A 20,091-nucleotide genomic window follows, 5' to 3' on the forward strand; every position below is an offset into this window, starting at 1 on the left:
ACATGTCTTGTCAGTAAGTAGATTCTAAAATTTTATGGCTAGCTATGTTTGCTGCAGACCCAGCTAGTAAATTATTAATTCATATTCTAAGGTTTCAATGTTATGTCATCACTCAAAGGAAGAATATGCAAAAGCATCTTTCTTTCCTATATTTCACCTAGGTACTTAAACTCGTGTCAAATTTTTTAAACGTTTTATATTTGGATTGTAACTTGTTTTTAAAAAAAAGTCTTCTCTTTTTCCTGCAGTTTCTGATTGCCCTTTCTTTTTTTTTTTTTTTTTTTTTTTGGTAGAAACATAAAAAAGTGTTATGTTTTTCCTGTAGTTTTTGATTACCCTGTTTTTTTTTTTTTTTTTGAGGTAGAAACATAAACTTTTCTTGACTATCTAAGTATCTTCGATTCTCTTTATTGCTTCCCATCTTTTTATTTATTACTTGTATTTTCTTTACTGCTTATAGGCTTAGAGTTAAAATACATTACTCTTCCAGAACCACACTGACTTTCTCATGCTTGACTATGGCTTTCTTTCATAACTTTTTTTTTTTTTGAGGGCATTGGTGTTGGTAGTTACCTAGCATTCTGTCCTTTTATCATATCCTCATGTCTTTCTAGACTTTTTTTCATACTGTCTGTTCTAACACATCGGTTTTTTTACATGGATATCTCTTGAAACTCTGTGGTCTTCTTGTAGAAGGTTTATTCCAGTTATGCACCTAGGACTTCCTCTTTAATGCTTTTCTGCATTAACCTATGGTGGTTGTCTTCCTAGATTTATTTCCTTCTCTTGCTTAAGCACACTCTCAAGTAATAGTCTAAGGAAAGGAAGGTATTCTGAGCCATTATATGTCTGAAAATTTCTTTTTCTGTTAATAAATATGATTAATAGTTTAGCTGAAGTCCAGAAGTTGTATTGTCCCTTTGTATTTTTAGCAGTACTCTAATGTTTTCTGGCATCTAATATTATTTATGAGAAGTCCTGATGCTAGTATAATTTTTGTTCTTTTGTAGGTAGCCTCTTTTTTTCTTTATCTGGAAGCATATGGCATCCTCTATCATCAGCAGTCTGAAATTTCACAATGATATGTCTTGAGTCTTTCATTCTTATTTTTAAATTATATTTTTGTTGTTTAATAATCACCTTAAATTGAACAATTTATGTCTCCTTTCTGAATATTTTTCTTGCTTAATGGCTTTGGTAATTTCTTAATTTTTCTTCTTTCTGAAACTACTATTGGTTGAATAATAGATCTACTGGTTTGATTGTCCTCATATTTTCTATTTTTGCTTTTGATTCTGAGACATTACTGGACTTTTGTCTTCTAACCTTTCTTCAGTGGTGTTTTATTTCTTTTCTTTTTCTTGAGACAGAGTCTTGCTGTTGTCTTCCTAGATTTATTTCCTTCTCTTGCTTAAGCACTGGAGTGCAGCGGTGTGATCGTGGCTCACTGCAACCTCCGCCTCTCGTGTTCAAGCGATTCTTCTGCCTCAGCTTCCCCAGTAGCAGAGATTACAGGCACATGCCACCACACCTGGCTAATTTTTGTATTTTTGGTAGAGATGGGGTTTCACCATATTGGTCAGGCTGGTCTCAAACTCCTGACCTCGTGATCCGCCCACCTTGGCCTCCTAAAGTGCTGGGATTTCTTTGGTGTTTTTAAATTTTAGCATTGTTCATTTTGGTTTTTGTCTTTCAGGCTGCTGTCATCTTCAGATAGCTGGTGATTCTTGGTTGACCCATTCATATTTTAGAATAAAGCACTGGGCTTATTGAGAGTTCTGACTATATTTTGCTGAGTAGACAATTGTCAGTTGTCAACTTAGAGTGAACAGGAATAGAAATGGACATTAAATGATGTGTCCAGATTTCAGAGGATTATGTTCTATTTCTCCTGTCAATTTTCATGTGTTTAGAGAATGTGCAGTTTTTCTGGCTGAAAGATTATCAGGATGTTTTTCGCTATTAGCAACAAAAATTTTGATTCACACTTGTTCATAAAATGTCTATCTTATATATGAAGAAGTCCAGAGAAGTTGGTTCTAGGCACCATATGGTCAGTGTGTCAGTGCTTTTATCAAGGGACCAGATTCTTTGCTTTTCTCTGTTCTAACATTCTCTTGGCCTAGCTTAGACTAGCTCCCTTTATAGTTGCTAGATGGCTGAGGCAGTTCTAGATATCACATCTGAATCTGGCTATATCTAATAGAAGAAGAGAATATCTTTTTTTGTACTTCTTTCCTAGGAGTTAGGAAATTTCCTGGAAGTCTCTTCAGCAGATTTCTTTTCATGCTATTAGACAAAATCAGTTGATGACTATTCCTAAATCAGTACTATCAGGGGAACTGAGCTTACTATAATTTACCAGGACTCAGCAACTAACTCTGGAACTTGTAAATGAGGTCACATACAGGGCAGGATCAGATGCCTAATGAAAATCAGGGTTCTGTCAAGGAATTGAAGGGGAAGAATAGATGCTGGGTAGGTAGCCATAGTCTACTCCATGTGGGGCTAAATGCCTGTCTACATTTCTGTCTGCAGGGATGACTTTTTTAGTTGCAGAATTTCACTTTAATTCTCTTTTTCTCAGCCTTACTTCATTTCTGTTCATCATTATTATGCCTGACTTCTTTTTGGACTCAGGCTTTTCCAAGGTCTGTTGGGCAGGTCTGCTGCCTTTTTGGCTGCTGATCCCTTCTTGTGTATTCTATGCCTGTGGCTTTCTCTGCTCAGTTTTATTAGTCTCAGGTACTGTGATCATTTTCCATCTTGCAGAATTTTGTTGATACTGCTCATTCATTAATTCATTTCCTTTGTTGCTTCTTATTCACTATCATCTTTAGGTTATTATATTTAGAAATTCTTGAGCACAAAAAAGTAGAAAACAATATAATGAACTGCTATGTGTTTAATGTACAATCAACAGCTGTCAACTCATGACTAATTCTGTTGAATCTGTACTCTAATCCATTCTCCCATCTAATCCCCACTTTCCCCATTATCAGTTTGAAGACTTTTACTTTCATTTTAATGTAGAAGGAGATCACATGGCTGCCTAGTTTGCAATCTTGAATCAGAACTCTAGTCTCACTATAATAGGGTCATTGCTTGATGCACATGACAACTTAGTACACCAAAACAACAGATTGCAGCAGAGAAAGAAGTTTAATTGCAGGGCCACTAAAGGAGGAGATGGGAGGGAATCTCAAATCTGCCTGCCTGAGGAATTAGGGGGTTGGGTTTTTAAGGATTTTGGAATGGGCTGATATGTGGAGATGTTCATTGGTCCTAGAGTACAAAGTGAAGTCATGGGACAAAGAGTTGAATAAACTATTCTCATGCTGATTAGGTTTTTCTGTGGGGGTCTTTAAATTGGTTAGCAGCAGCTGTTTTGCCGCAATTCAGGGTCTGCTTAAGCTGTTCTTAACATCGGAGATTCTATCTTAAAAGCCTTATGATGCTAACGCTAGAAATACATATTTTTTAAAAGCATATTTCTTTTTTTACAAAAACGTTTTTCCACTTCAAGAAATTCTATCTGTAGGAACAAACGGGGGTGCAAATGGTCAGTATCTATTGTACAGTTTTGAAAGCTGTACAATTTATATAAATGCAACTAGTTTACAGTAAAGCTACTCTTTTAGCCATTTTTGTTTTAATTTTACAACAGCAAGTCTGATTTTGATGGCTTTTTAAGTTTTGTGGGTTGGTTACATTTTTTGAAAAAATTTGAAAAAAACCCACAAAACTTCAATACTTGACCTTTAGTTATAAGAAAGTGGGTCTAAGTACAGCCTGATTAATGCTTAATTATAGCTATATTCCTGTCTAGAATTTTTCTTAACTGTGTGAGGGTAGCTTCACTAGTAGCATATTTTGAGACTCTGAAATGAGATGACTGAGGGTAAAGAAGCCTTAAACTTGGACTTTTATTTTCTGTTGCCAGACAGAAACACTATGTTTGAGTCTAATCTATGAGAACCTGCTGCCCTTATGTGTGGCAAAGAATATTGATACTTAGATATAGCTTCAGCTTTATTATGGCACACAGGGAGAGGAAGGTAATTATATTAAGCATTATAATATAGTGTGTTAGATGCTAATGATCATAATCTTTGAACTCTTCTCAGTCTTCATCTTATTTAAATCTGGTATTTTAGCAGACTTTTTCTTACCTTACTGCTACTAATTATTTTACTTTATTTTTTTGGTCTCCTTCTTCCTTGCTTACCCTTTGTTTAACAACCAAATCAACTCTAGATCAATGAATGAAATAAAAAATCTCCAGTACCTACCTCGGACCAGTGAACCCCGTGAAGTCCTCTTTGAAGATAGGACTAGAGCTCATGCTGATCATGTAGGTCAGGGGTTCGACTGGCAGAGTACGGCTGCTGTTGGAGTTTTGAAAGCTGTACAGTTTGGTGAATGGTAAGTTAATGGGACTCAACTGCAAGTTTGGTTAATATTTTATAAGACAATGTAGACTAAAGGTTTAGGACCAGTTTTCAAATTGTGGTAAAATACACATGAAATTTGCCATCTTAACCATTTTTGAATGTCCAGTTGGTAGAGTTAAGCATAATTACATTGTTATGAAACAGAGCTCCAGAAACTTTTCATCTCACAAGGCTTTAACTCTATACTCACTGAACAAAAATTCCTTTTTTTTTTTTGAGACAGAGTGTTGTTCTTGTTGCCCAGGCTGTAGTGCAATGGTGCGATCTCAGCTCACTGCAACCTGCACCTCCCAGTTTCAAGCAAGTCTCCTGCCTCAGCCTCTTGAGTAGCTAGGATTACAGACATGTGCCACCATGCCCAGCCAATTTTTTGTTTTTAGTAGAGATGGAATTTCTCTATGTTGGTCAGGCTGGTCTCGAACTCACGACCTCAGGTGATCCACCCGCCTCACCCTCCCAAAGTGCTGGTATTATAGGCGTGAGCCACTACACCCAGCTAACAATTCTCTTTTACTCTCAGCCCCAGGCTCTGGTAACCATCCTTCTACTTTCCATTTCTATGAATTTGACTACTTTACATACCTCATATAGGTGGAATCATATAGCATTTGTCTTTTTGTGACTAGCTTATTATTTCTCTTAGCGTAATGTCCTCAAAGTTCATCTGTGTTGTAGCAAGTATCATAATCTCCTTCCTTTTTTAGGCCGAATAATTCATTGTATGTGTATACCACATGTTGTTAATGAGTTTATCTATCAGTGGACACTTGGGCTGCGTCCACCTTTTGGCTTTTGTGAATAATGCTGGTGTGAACATGGGTATATAAGTATCTCTTTTTGTCTCTGCTTTCAATTCTTTCGGGTATACACCCAGGAGTGAAGCTGCTGGATCATATGGTAGTTCTATTTGTAGTGTTTTGAGAAACTGCCAGACTGTTTTCCGTAGTGGCTACACTATTTTACATTCCGTTGAGGCCCAGTTTTAACAAAACTCAGGACACAGAGATACAAAGTGGTAAGAGGACTACAAATGCAGCTAGTTTACAATAAAACTATTATTATTTTTAGCCATTTTTGCTTTAATTTTACAACAGCAAATCTGATTTTCATGGCTTTTTAAGTTTTGTGGATTTTCTTCAAATTTAAAAAAAATTTTATACCTAGTCCTTAGAAGCTATGCATCTGTTTCTCTGCTAGTAGAAGCATTTCCAAGAATGAAAGAACTGAGATTTGTCATCACTTTTCATTGTGAGATGTTTGTCTCTAAAACTTAATTTTGTTAATCTTAGGAGTGACCAACCTCGCATAACCAAAGATGTGATTTGTTTTCATGCTGAGGATTTTACTGATGTTGTACAGAGACTTCAGTTAGATCTTCATGAACCTCCAGTTTCCCAGGTAATAACTTACTTTTTATTACCATTTGAGTGAGATACTGGAAATAAATATACCCATTTTATTTTGAATTTTATCTTATAGTTTGGTATGTGTGATAGTGAATTTAATTTTATTACTATTAAAGACTGAGGTGGGGGTGGTGCTGAAAATCATTTAAACAGAGCTTCCTAAGCAGAAGGCTTGAAATTCCTTTAATCTCTGGGATACCAGGTGGGCCTGGGATGGTTAGAGGTCCCAGGCTGCTCATTATGGCCATGAGCCATCTCACTTGTTAACCCCATTGCACTGTGTTCACTCAACTGCAAAAGGTAGAAAGATACACTAAACGAAAAGAGAACATGTTGCCCTTATGTGTGGCAAAGAATATTGATACTTAGCTGTACTTTGAAATAACTTTTTGTTTCTTTTGAGATGGAGTCTGGCTCTGTTGCCCAGGCTGGAGTGCGATGGCACGATCTTGGCTTACTGCAACCTCTGCCTCCTAGGTTCAAGTGATTCTCCTCCCTCAGCCTCCTGAGTAGCTGGGACTATAGGCGCACGTCACCACGTTTGGCTGATTTCTGTATTTTTAGTAGAAACGGGGTTTCACCATATTGACCAGGCTGGTCTCGAACTCCTGACCTCATGATCTGCCCGCCTCTGCCTCCCAAAGTGCTGGGATTACAGATGTGAGCCATTACACCCAGGCTGAAATACTTTTTAAATGATTCCCTAGGCCATCCTGATTTTATTATTAATACTATACTTTGTATATTGTGAAGGTATTTTGTTATTAGAGAGGTACTAAAAATAGGAGGAATTTTTAGAAAGTTATTAGTATCGCCTATTTTTATTTGATTGTTTTTATAATACATATTGTTTCTGTTTTCCTTTGCTGATTATTTTGTCTAAATTATGACATACTTTAAGGTCTCATAACTTTTTTCTTTCTTCAGTGTGTACAGTGGGTAGATGAAGCTAAACTAAACCAAATGAGGCGGGAAGGCATTCGTTATGCTAGAATTCAGCTTTGCGACAATGATATCTACTTCATCCCTAGAAATGTCATTCATCAGTTTAAAACAGTTTCGGCAGTGTGTAGCCTAGCCTGGCATATAAGGCTTAAACAGTACCACCCTGTTGTGGAGGCCACTCAAAACACAGAAAGCAATGCTAACATGGACTGTGGTTTAACTGGAAGTCGAGAATTAGGAGTTGACTCCCAATGTGTGAGGATAAAAACTGAATCTGAAGAAACATGCACAGAGATGCAGCTGTTGACAACTACTACATCATCCTTCCCACCTGCATCAGAACTTAATCTACAGCAAGATCAGAAGACTCAGCCTATTCCAATTTTAAAAGTGGAAAGTAGACTGGACTCTGACCAGCAACACAATCTGCAAGAACATTCAACCACTTCTGTGTGATATGTACATATTCAAACACATTTTTTAACTTTTTTAAATTTTGATGTGAAGTTATAGTTTTATAACTGGCTTAAGTTAAGTTTTATTGGAGAAATCTTGCCTATAATTCTATAAAGAGAAATGACATTCCACAAATGTCAGGCATATCTTTTTTACACAGATTATGCAAAGTTAAGAGTTGTATCTTATCCCGTTAGTACAGTATGTAATAGTGGGTCTGCTGCTACTTTCTGTTTTAAGGTGTGAGGTAACAATTCAATCTCTTCTTCAACTCAAAATGAGAATTCTCTGGAATAACAGATTCATATTTGGTAAATTATTCACTTCCCTTAATTTTATCTTGCCTTGTCTTTTGCCATATTTGCCGTTTTTATGGATAAATCAGATTTATGGTTTAGTACCTATGTCTTCATGGCACAGGTTCAGTTTCTACAGTAAACATGGCATAGGTTTCAGGAAAGAATTCCTGCAACTGCTACATGGGCAAATAAGTTATTTAGTTCTAACCACAAAGAACAAGTCGTTTCTAAGGAAAATTCAGTGGCTCTCTGGTTTCTTAACAAAAGAGAAAGCACAGCACTTTCTGATCCAAACTGTCTTTTTTTTTTTGTATCTGTTATTTAAAGCCCAGTGGATATTTCAATTAAAAAAAAAAAAATCTAAAGATGAATAGTCCTTGGTCATTCATTATCCATGGCTCATTAATCTCTTCTAGAATATATGCTAACTATGGAAGATATTTTGGGTAAAAGAGATAATGTTGACATGATACTCTTGTTCTGCTTCCTGGCGTCCTCACATTTTGTGGGGATAATTTTGCTTCCTAAAATGATCACAAATCTCAAACTTAGAGAATGATAATAGTCTTTCTGATGAGGCTGCCATATTTTGAACATCAATCTTATGATAAACTATTCTTGTCACTTGGCATCAACCTCTTCATGATAAGTATCTACTACTGAGACACTTCGATTTACAGTTTTAACTGGTGAATACCTGGGTTTATTTACTGTTACTCTGTGTTGCTATTTTCTAAGAAAGAATACAACACAAGACTTCATCCTACTGTTTTCAGGTAGCCTAATGATTAGTGCCTGAGTATTTACATTTTCTTTTCAAACAGGCACAGTTCACATTGCCAGTATGGTCCTAACTTTCTGTTATTTTAGAATGTTAACATGATTCACATTATACTTTCTCTTAGTTAATAATACAACAGGCCTTTTGTTTATTAAAGGAAGAGTACTCCCCACACCTAAGACCAGATTCTTGTATCTCCCTGGTTACAGTGCAATTTGGAGATTTTTTTTTTTCCTGGATGGTAAGATTTGAAATATTTACATTAACATAGGCAAAACAAACAAACAAGATGCTGCTTTATTACGTCTATCACCATGAAAACTTAGCTGCATCTTTAGAAAGATCAATATGAATTTTCTCTAAAATATTCTGAAATAGGTTAAATCTTATATAAATATTACTTTGTGCAATATTGTTGTGTAGTTAAATGCATATTAGCAAAGTATAGAGGTCACTGTGTAAACCGATAGAAAAGTAACCATCAGCAAATACTGCAGTGATTAGTTAGAATCTGTATTATTCCTTATATATATGTATATGTATGTATTCTCTGTTACACAGGATGAAGACAAATAGGGATACATTTCAGTGTAAACCATTTATGAATTGGAAGTGATGTTGGCTTTAGTTATCTTTGTAAATAAGGTAATTAGAATGGTATGAAAGGTAATGTGATTATTGCAGGGGTGTTTTTAAATCTTGGGTATAAATTCTAGGGTAAATTCCAGTTTATCAAGACTAGTTTTTATGGGACCTGCCTTTGAGGGTGTTTTTTGTTATTTTGTTAGGGAGGGGGTTAATCACAAAGTGTGTGGGTTTGGGTTATTTCTTGTTTTTATTTTTCTGTCCAGAAGAGCTTTACCAGGCTGTGCAAAGTAAAATTCTTCTCAGGCAACATTTGCTTTTAAAAATAATCATGAAGAGCAAGGTTGTTGAAGCAAAAATTTTTTAAAAAATTTTTTCTTGTCTTCCAAGATCCGATTTCCCCATCTCCTACTTGCCATCCAGCAGATGCCATCTGTCATCCAAGCTGGTCATTGCTAATAAACAAGGAGACTGTCTCCTGACAGCCAGCACTGTGTATTATCACTCAGGAACCAGCGGATCTGCAAAGACCTACAATCAAAAGCAAATCCCCATTTCCTTTTATAAAACATTCTACCCTCACCTCCAGTATAAACACATTAAAAGAGTACAATAAAAATGTTTAAAATCATGTACTAATAAAGTCATTGTATGTTAGAATTGCAATAGAATGGAGAGAAACATTTAGCTAGTAACGTAACTGAAAACTGAATGTCCTATGTGAGTATTAGATTTTAATAGCATGCTTTAAAGACTGATGAATATAAAAGCAGAACTTTTGCGTTTTTTACTGCTTTCAAACCTGTATCCTAGTTTAGTGATACAAATGATTGCAATTTTTCTAAATCATTAAATTACTTGGTTTGGTGGAGTGAGGCATGGAGCAATCTGGCGTCTTCTGATTTGTTAAAGTAGTGATGGCAGTAAAGTTGTAGCTGAAATTTAAGCTGATCTTCCTTTTTGGTATGTTATCCGTTGTGCCAGCTCTTGAGATTACTTGCACAATGTGGCTATAAGTTTTAATATTTTGTGGAGCAGAGGGATGTTTTTAAAATATGCTTATGGAAAGAACCCAATAAGTGAATATTCCTAACTTAAGTAGAATAATTTTATGGTATCCATTAAAAAGGATAAAAGTCTTGCCCTTGCCCCCGGAAGTAATTCTCTATACCAACATATGCTAGGAGTAGATGTTGATTCAAAGTGGTAACCCAAATTCATAAAGCAATAATAAAAACCTACATTATTATGTTCCCTCCTCCAAAGTTTTAACTCTTTAAAATTAATTCCTAGGTTTAATTGTACTTTTCATTTGCTTATTCAGTACTTAGAATTTGTTTAACTGCTACTTTTGTTATTTTTTAGTGAAAGACTTTTGAAAAGTGCCCTTTCCCCTTAAGAGACAGTTGGAATGCCAGTTGACTAATATTACAAGCTCTTGTAGGGGGAAAAGGAGCTTATTAAAGTTCTTTACTAAACTTTGGGAAAAGATGTCTTGCATCAGTCTTAGTAGGCACAAAAGTCACACTTAATGACTGGAAAAAACTTGCTTATTGCCTTTCCCTATATAAATATTATTGTCTAGAATGAAAGCTAGTATAGGAACAAGACTCTCAAATCCATAAAAACCCTTAGCGAATATATTCTTAATCATTAATGTTAGCCCATTATATTTTCATCTGTATTTGCCATAAAAAATTTATTTGCATTTATGCCTTTAGGATAATTTTGTATCTTTCTAATCTGTTTTATCATTGCTACAGTTTTTTAAAAAAGAAACTTTCACTAGTCAGCACATGCCAGAGGTTCACCTCTGTGCTAAGTTGTTTTTCAAACAGGTTGTAGCTGTATTTATTGGCCATGCAAGTAGAGGAAATGCACAGTACAAATGTTTTTCTTTAGCACGTAAGGGACCTATCCTTGTCTTGAAAGTTTGTTGCTTTAAAAGCAAGTATCTCTCCATAAATATTATGGCCTTCCATTTTCTTCATACATTTTTTAGGATCCACTTGTGCATGTAGTTGAGACCACTGTCTCTTAAAATATAGCACTTTTCAATTCTCTCTAAAGAAATACTTATGTACTACTATCACGTTGTAAATTTTCATGTAATAGTGTTTTCTGTGACTAAACTCCATTTTGATTGGCAGCTAAGACTTTTTTTCCTGTGGCTTTTATTTATCTAAGAGGTCTTTGCATATAGATGAAATGTATATTTGCCTGGCGGACTATTTTTGTTGTGTGGCCTTAGTTTGTTTATTGACATTAACGAGTGTTTTAAAAAGGTTTTTAATGAATAGTCTTAAATCTAAATTTGTGTGAATAATCCTTTTAACTCAGTGCTTTTTTGTAGCTGTCTAAGTGTGTTAAATTGTTAAGCTATTTCTTTGTAAAATAGGACAATGGAATGCATAGTTTTTTTTTTTTTTCCTGTAAAGTATTTTTTTAATAAACAAAGTCTGATTTGTCCTTTACCGGTGTTTCATCTCAAAATGCATAGCATATGTGAGTTCTAAATACCTGGAACCTGTTTTTAGTGGACGAACCCTTCACTTTCTGTATCCCCTACCACTTAAAAAATTTTAGAAAATCTTAGACTTTTCTTTACTAAAGATAACGGGAAAATTCCATCCATATTGAGATGCAATTAGTTTGGGGGAAGAAAAAAAATACCTGGCATTTGTTGTAGTTATGCCTCTTACTGCTTAAATTGGCTTGTTTCTACTTAAAAGAGGACAGTCTTAACTTTTTATTCTGGTGATGTGGATTTTCTTAAACGTGCATTGAGTACTAGTGAAGACGGTCTATAGACTTTTATGTCATTGATGTATTAATGCGACACAACAAAATGGATTTCTTTACTCCTCAGTTTTTGTGTGAACTTCTCTTTAATTGAAGTACCTGTCCCAAGCACTGATAGCCTTTGGTTCTGGTTATGAAAGGAAAATAAAGGGACTTAATATTTTTTAACTTCCACGGGCCAGGCAGTTTATATGAGGGTATCTCATTTAATCCCTATATCCTTAAGAAAGTAACTATCTCCGTAATACAGGTGAGAAAACAGGCTTGTTAGGTTGAATAAATTGCTTAAGATCACAGATTATTGGTTGGGAGCAAGGATTCACACACCTTGTTCGCTGACTGCCTTAGGAAGCATTGAACAGTTTCCAACAGGGCACCTAAAAATGGTTTGCTACTTAACATAATTCTCTAATACTACTTACCTGATTCGGTTCCTTCACACACTCCCCTCTAAATCTTGTGTGCCACACGATGAAGTAAAGTTCTTTTGCTATTAATGTAATTGAGGTTAAACATTTACATGTGCAAAATAAGTTTTTGTCGTTTTTTTTTTTTCAAGTTGGCCATTTGTGGTGAAACCCCACAGAATTGTGTTTAGCACTAAGGAAAAGAAAACCTGTCAAGGAGCAAAAGCAGAAGGAAACCACTGCCAATGTGTGCAATATAAAAATAAGTCAGGGTGAAATAATTTTTTATTTGAAGCAAGGTCTCTGTTGCCTAGGCTGAAGTGCTGTGGCGCAATCTTAGCACACTATAGCCTTGAACTCGTGGACTCAGATGATCCTCCCTCAGTCTTCCAAGTAGTTGGGACTACAGGTGCGTGCCATCGCCTTTGGCTAAATTGGCTAATTGTTTTTTTTTTGTTTTGTTTTTTTTTTTTTTTTTTTAAAGACAGAGTCTCTGTCGCCCAGCCTGTAGTGCAGTGGCGCGATCTCAGCTCACTGCAACCTCCGCCTCCCAGGTTCAAGGGATTCTCCTGCCTCTGCCTCCTGAGTAGCTGGGACTACAGGCGAGCATCACCATGGCCAGCTAATTTTTGTATTTTTAGTAGAAACGGGGGTTTCACTGTGTTAGCCAGGATGGTCTCTATTTCTTGACCTCGTGGTCAGCTCACCTTGGCCTCCCAAAGTGCTGGGATTACAGGCGTGAGCCACTTCGCCCGGCCCTATTTTTTTTTTTGTCCCCAAAGAGACGGGGTCTGGCCTTGTTGCCCAGGCTGGTCTCAAAGTGGGCTCAAGCGACATTTCCGGGTAGGCCTCCCAAAGCGCTGGGATTGCAGGCGTCGCGCCCAGCCTGGGTGAAATAATTTGTACAACTTAGCCCTGTGGTAGTTATTTTAGCTTAGTCTATTTACCTCATCGGCGAAATGGGGTAACTTCCACCCGGTATACACTCAATAGATAAGAAAGAACGTCTGTAAAACACTGAGTACCGGGCCCCTTAGGCTTCCTTAAGTGGAAGCTATCATCTGTCACTAGCTTTCCCTGACCCAGATGCTGCACGCTGTGGGCCAGCAAGAGCACAAGAACACGGCTTAAAATAAGGGGAGAATGGCTGTCAGGGGACAGTGTTCACCCTTAAATACTCCGTTTAGGGCTCCACCTCTCCTTTCTCCTGACCTAGCGGCCCTAATTAACCAGCTCCTGCAGCTACTGTCCTTTACCCAATTGAAAAAAGCTGTGATGCCCAAGCCTGGTCCCTCCTTTTCCAGTACCTTCGAGCACCAGAAAGCTCCAGACGAAGAGCTGCTGAGGGGCAGGAGAGGGAGTCACCAAGCCGCAGCCTGGCACCTTCTTCCCAGGGCAGGGTAAATTCACGCAAACATTGGGAACCTAAGTGCCAGGCTCGTGCCAGGCCCCAGTCTCTGACCTCGTGGAGCCCGCGGCCAACTGGGGAAGAGACTAAGCCAGGAAACACGAAGATGAGTGCTACAAAGACTTGCAGCTGCTGGACTAGCAGGACCGACTTCCTGCAGAACGCTGGAAGGGAGAGTCGTGTCTGAGGAAGGGACTTTTCAGCTGAGGCCCGAAGGGTGACCCGAGGGAGCTGCTCCGGGCCACGGGTCGCCGCGCGGCCCCCCAGGGCCTGGGACCCGGAGCCCGGACCGAAGCGGGGCGGGAAGGCCCGAGCCAGGGGCGGAGCCACCTCGGCCGCTAGCGCCGGAAAGCGGAAGCGAAGGCTGCTGCCTGGGGGTCGGCCGAGTCGCGGCAGCCCGGCCCGGAGAAGACCTGCGCCGCCGCCGCCGCCGCCGCCGCCGCCCGGGCTCCCGGGCCTTTGCACCTGTCTTTTCCAGCTGGGCACAAAGCCTTTTGCTGTCGCCGTGGCGACTGGCGGCCTAGCGAAGACCTCCTTCACTTTTAATCCCGCTCATTTTCCAGTTCCTTCTCTGCTTCGTTTCTGGTCAGCTCGTGACCCCGTAGGTCGGGCTCGGACCGGGGATCCATTTGCCGCCCTCAGGGCGCTGGGCGGCCGGCGGCCTCCACGGTCTCCATGGTAACGGCCCCGCCGGCGTCTCCGCCGAGGGGGGATGATGCGGCCCGCCGGGCCCGCCGCCTCGCCCCCGACCTCACGGTGGGACCCCGGCCACTGAGGACAAAGGTCCCGGGCGCCGGCTCGCTGGGCAGCGGGCAACCAGGTGAGAGCCAGACGCCGGGGAGCGGAGGAGGCGGGTGCCGGGCGGTTCCGGCAGCCGCCCTGCCCCTCCCCCGCGCCCACGAACACGCTCGCCCGAAATATTGCAGAGGTTCCTCCGACCGCCGCCGCTGCGCCAGTTTTTTTGTTTGTTGTGTTTTCCCTGGTGAGCAGCCGGGGAGAGAGAGACAGGCGGCAGCTCATGGAGAGGCGGAGAGAAGCGGTTTTCTACCCAAATTGGGAGAGGAACCTTCAGCAGCTGGACTCACCGACTGGTTTTTCCTTCATTTTCAGTGAAATCCCATTCTCTGGCTGGAGACACAGATGGCCTCAAATGAGAGAGATGCTATATCGTGGTACCAAAAGAAGGTAATACCTATATATATATATATGTATTTATTTGTCAAGCATTCTTCCTGCAAAAAGCTCCCACAAGGAATATAATGTTACTTTCCCCTGAGTTTGGTAGTGCCAGGTGTTCATGTATATACTTAAATATAAATGAAAAAAAAAATGTGCAAGGTCGTTATGTCTTTTAAACCCGGTTCTGGGTCCCAGAATAAGGTTTTCACGCCATCTGCCTTCTCCAGGCCACGTACACAAATGCCACCACAATGCTTTAAAAGTTTGCTTCTGATCAAACTGCTTAAAAACAAACAAAAAATGAAACCTTTATCTGCACAGCTCAGATTGGTACTATCGACTATCTTATTGAGCTGTTCCTTTTCTTTTATTCCTCTCTAGTTTTTCTATTGCTGTTTTCCTTAAGAACTGGAATTTATGTATTTATTTTTATTTTTGTGATGGAGTTTTGCTCTTGTTGCCCAGGCTGGAGAGCAATGGCGCGACCTCTGCTCACTGCAACTGGCGTCTCCCAGGTTCAAGCAATTCTCCTGCCTCAGCCCTCGGAATAGCTGGGATCACAGGTGCCTGCCACCACGCCCGGCTAATTTTTTGTAATTTTAGTAGAAACACGGTTTCACCATGTTGAAACCTGGCTGATCTCGATCTCCTGATCGGCCAGGCTGATCTCGATCTCCTGAGCTTAGGTGATCCACCCGGCCGGGAAGCAGAAGTATCTTTTAAGATAATATTTAATTGAGATATTTTGATCATTGCTTTTGAACTTACTTTTAGGTCCAGCTCTTTTGGATTTTTGAAGGAAACAGAGTTTGGAAATATTAATTTATTCTAACTCTGAGAAACACAAACATTTTCCACATAGCATATTGATAATAGGCTCATGACTTTTGTGGGGCTTGACTTAATAATGTAAGGATTTCCTTTGCATCATTTATATAGACTGCTCCCTCTTTCAGATTGGAGCGTACGATCAGCAGATATGGGAAAAGTCAATTGAACAGACTCAGATTAAGGTAAATTGGTTTCTTTGATTCTGCCTATGTTTCACTGTGTTAATGTGAAGAGTGGAATTGTACTTACCTGGTAAACGCTGCACTCATCTGCCAGTATGGCATTCTTTAATCTTTCAAGATTATAAGAAAAACAGTGCAAGCATAACGAGAAATGACACTTGATTTTTGGCCTCTCTATCAGGAAAACAGGAGTGAGTTGGTCTATGATGAATTAGAGAGCAAATGTTCCTTATAAATAGGGCTGGGGTTGTTTAGCTCTGGCCAGTTTTTTACCATATAGCAGTGCAGGTCCAAATATTGCCAGAGTTTCAGATTTTTCAAAAGAAGCTGGAAATACACATTTTTATATGAAATATATTGTGCATTTGATGTCGGATTTTTAAGAGACTCTTCTCTTTTTCCTCCTCCTCTACAAGCCAAATAAAATCCATTTGTGGCCTGAATCCAGCCTGTGGTCCCTGGTTTTTTTCAATCACTGGTTTAGAGTTACAGTTTTAAGTTTTTCAGGTTCTTAAACTTTTTTCTACACAGCTCTTAGAACTGAGAGGATTCTTATTTTATACTAACCAAGTGACCAAAACCTGATACGTAATTCAGAATGCCAGTTGATTAACTTATAATAGGGGAGGAGATGGTTAAATAATCTTCTGATATTCCAAAGTCAGAGTTGTGGGATTAAGACATATGAGGATGCGGGTACAAATTCATCATGGAATGGTTGCTTGGTAACCAAATGTAATTGGATAGTCTTGAGATGGGTAAAAGCCCTAAAGACCCACTCTTGGCCCTCAAAAAAACGTATCTCTCTGCTGACTTTAATACTTACTTAGATCTTACGGATTCAGGGCCTCATTTCTTGGAAAGTGCTGATAAATACCAGCTGATTCTTGTTTTTGGACTCTTAAAAAAAGACTTGCTTCAGACCCTTCATTAATACTTAAAGAAAACAAAACAAAACTTGGTGACTATAACTTAATTATTGCCTGTTGTGTTAAATAGGCCAATCAAGTAGAAAGCTACTTGAATGACAAGCAGCTGACTAACTTTTCACAATTTTGTATGCTCCTCGTTTATTTATATTAATGGGAGATGGGGTTAGGATGAATAAGTCCCCAGATTTTATTTTGTAACTCTCTAAATCCTGTCCTGTTATTTTTTTTTTTTGAGTTGCTAAACATCATTAATAGTAAAGTGAAATTTGATATTGTTTTGTGATCTCTAGCCTTGTAATCTAACCTTCTTCCCCTAGCCAATTTAAAGATTTCTGTCCCTCTTATTTCCAAACGTTCCTTTTAGTGAACCATATCACAGTTATTTGTTAACCTGTGTGTGTTCATAGGCCTCAAGGGCAGGAAGTGTGTTTGTATTCCTGTCTTAGAACATCTTGATTCATACTAGGACCTCTGTCTGTTGCTATATTTAATTGAACCTTATCCATCATGCATATTTTTACTTACTCTCTCATAGAATAATCTCCCTAAGCATGCCTTAATGTATGCTTTTAAATTTAGCAGCAGTGGAAAGAATGAAATTTAAAATAACTATGAACATTTACCGAGCTTTCATTGTGTTAGTAGAAAGCTGAAAAAAGAATTACTGAGCTAATGTGCAACACATGTACTAGGTGCTGAGAATACAGTGAAAAAGATAGACGTGATTGTTGCCATCATGGCTTTCACAGTCTGATTGATAGTGATGGGAGAAAAGCCAAGATACCTTTTTAATATGCTTAAGTCTTAAACAATGACCAAAGTATAGCATGCAAAAAAATTTAATGCCAAATTTAAAAGTCCATTAATAATACATATACAATTTTTTGAAAGCAAAATAAAAGAATAAAGCAAAAAGAAAAATTTTAAAATAAAAATATTAATATATCACAGTACTGTTATGCAATTAAAATTATATATGCAAAAGTATGATTCAGAATTATAAGACATAAATTTTAAAGATCTTGGATTATGAAAAATGGTGTGAACTCTTCCATAAGCATTTATTGAGCGACAGTGTTTAAGGCATTTTGTTAGGTGCTGAGCACAAGAGGAAAAGTATTAACAAACAGAAGTATAAGACTTGTTTAAGGGAAGAGCAGGTAGCCCAATATGATTGGAGAATAAGCTACGTAGATGGAGTGCTAGGCTGTAAATTTGTTTGGAGATTACTTGACTGCTTGACTAAGAACTTTAGATACTATTCTGTGGGAAATTGAAAGGTTTCAATGGTTTTTGAGTAGAGGAGTCACATCATATCTTTGTTTTTGAAAGGCAGAAATAAAAATATAGACATTATAGTAAAATTTGTGGAATATTTCCAGAGTAGTAATTATTATTCTCAATGTCTGTATTAACAAAAAATATCTAGTTTGACTAGGAGGGTTTACAATGTATCATATTAATATTAAAGAATCTAGAAAAAGAAAATAGTGATCAATCAAAGTAAAACAGGGAAAGAAATGCCAAAAATAAAATGAAAGCATCCAATACATATTTATTTAACAAATGTTTGTTGACTGCTTACCTGCTGTGTGTCAGACACTAGCTATGCCTACATAACGGATTAGTAAAAACATTCAATACTTTTTTTTTTTTTTTTTGAGACAGGGTCTGGCTCCGTTACCCAGGCTGGAGTGCAGCGGCACAAACATGGCTCACTGCAGCCTCAACCTGCTGGGCTCAAGTGGTTCTCCCACCTTAGCCTCCTCAGTAACTGGGACCACAGGCATACACCAACAGGCTTGGCTAATTTTTAAATTTCTTGTAGAGATAGTGTCTTGCCATGTTGTCTAGGCTGGTCTCGAATTCCTGAGCTCAAGCAGTGCTTCCACCTTGGCCTCCCAAAGTGCTGGGATTATAGGCACAAGTCACTCTGCCGAGCTGCATTCAATATTTTTTTTCATGGAATGTATGATGAGGTAGGTGAGAAACAATAATAAAAGTAATCCTTCTAATAAATACAAATTACTTTGTGGCAAATACTAAGAAGAGGGCTATTTGTAAGCTACTACACTTATAATAAATAAATAAATGAGCCTAGTTGCTGGGCAAGGTGGCTCATTCCTGCAATCTTAGCACTTTGGGAGGCTAATGTGGGAGGATCGCTTGTGCCCAGGGGTTTGACACTAGCCTGAGAAACATAGGGAGATTCTATCTCTATAAAAAATAAAAACTAGCTCGCCATAATGGCATCTGCCTATGGTTCCAGCTACTCAGGAGGCTGAGGTGAGAAGATTCCTTAAGCCCAGAGGTCTAGGTGACAGAGACTCTGCCTAAAAAAAAAAAAAAAAAAAAAAAAAAATTCCTGGCATGGTGGCTTATGCCTGTAATCCTACCATTTGGGAGGGCCAGGACAGGCAGATTGCTTGAGCTTGGGAGTTCAAGACCAGCCTGGGCAACCTGGTGAAACTCCTTCTCTGCTAAAAATACAAAACTTAGCTGGGCATGGTGGCATGCACCTGTAGTCCCACCTACTCTGGAGGCTGAGGCAGGATAATCACTTGAGCATGGAAGGCAGAGGTTGCAGTGAGTGAGATCACGTTAACTAGTTAAGCAGGTAAGATAAGCTTTCAATAAAGATTTGATGCTTAAAATGAGATCTGAAGCATGAGTAGAAGTTAATTAGGTCAAGAACAAATATACTAATTCTACGTACACTTTTTCAGAAACTAGAGAAGGAAATATACTTCTCAGCTCATTCTATGAGACTAGTATTACTCTGATACCCAAGCCAGATAAAGACATCATAAGAAAATTCATTGTGAAGGTATATGTGAAAATCTTTAATAATATATTAACAAAACCAATTCAACAACCCATAAAATGGTTTAGCTACTGTGATCAAGTGGGAGTTATCCCAGGAATGCATTAATTTGAAAATAAAGTAATATGCCATATTAATAGGATAAAGGACAATTATATGGTCTTTTCAGTAAATACAGAAAGAGCATTTGATAAAATTCAATGCCCATTAACTGTAAACTAGGAATAGAAGTGAACTTCCTCAACTTATTAAAGGTTGTCTAGGAAAAGCCTACAACTAACATCACACTTAATGGTTAAAGACGGAATGTTTTCCTCTAATATCAGGGAATAATGCAAGGATATCTGCTCTTACCATTTTTACTCAACACTGTATTGGGAGTCCTAGCCAATGTAATAAGCAAAGGAAAAGAGATGAAAGGCATTGAGATGGAAAGGAATATAAAAATGCCTTTACTCATGACAACATAATCCCATATTTAGAAAATCCTAAGTATATAAAAAAATTATAGTAACAAATGAATGTGGCAGAGTCTTCAAATACAAGATCAGTATACAAAAATCAGTTGTATTTCTATATACCAACAATGAGTAACTAAAA

General features: G+C 38.2%; 2 protein-coding genes across 12 annotated transcripts in view; both read left to right on the top strand.

Moving 5' to 3' along the window:
- RSBN1 (round spermatid basic protein 1) overlaps positions 1–11,900 on the top strand; it is a 58,438-nt gene extending 46,538 nt beyond the window's left edge. Inside the window, exons 5-7 of the mRNA XM_039460947.2 lie at positions 4,258–4,425; positions 5,744–5,852; positions 6,788–11,900. Coding sequence (XP_039316881.1) covers positions 4,258–4,425; positions 5,744–5,852; positions 6,788–7,261 — 751 coding nt within the window. The 3' untranslated portion in view covers positions 7,262–11,900. The remainder of the gene's footprint in view (positions 1–4,257; positions 4,426–5,743; positions 5,853–6,787) is intronic.
- Positions 11,901–13,921: 2,021 nt separating this feature from the next.
- The window catches only part of PHTF1 (putative homeodomain transcription factor 1), an 86,957-nt gene continuing 80,787 nt past the window's right edge, over positions 13,922–20,091 (top strand). For 4 of the 11 annotated variants that reach the window (XR_012512529.1, XR_012512528.1, XM_074381233.1 and 1 more), the window contains exons 1-3: positions 13,933–14,363; positions 14,654–14,728; positions 15,679–15,735. Coding sequence is in view for 4 of the 11 variants with exons in the window: in XM_074381233.1 (XP_074237334.1) it covers positions 14,684–14,728; positions 15,679–15,735 (102 nt within the window). In the remaining 7 variants the exon portion in view is untranslated. Of the gene's footprint in view, positions 14,364–14,653; positions 14,729–15,678; positions 15,736–18,335; positions 19,285–20,091 lie in introns of those variants that run through there. The other 7 variants (XM_039460803.2, XM_039460802.2, XM_074381234.1 and 4 more) reach the window with 4 other exon arrangements.

The sequence above is a fragment of the Saimiri boliviensis genome, chromosome 11 (assembly GCF_048565385.1).
Source record: "Saimiri boliviensis isolate mSaiBol1 chromosome 11, mSaiBol1.pri, whole genome shotgun sequence".
NCBI classification, from domain to species: Eukaryota; Metazoa; Chordata; class Mammalia; order Primates; family Cebidae; genus Saimiri; species Saimiri boliviensis.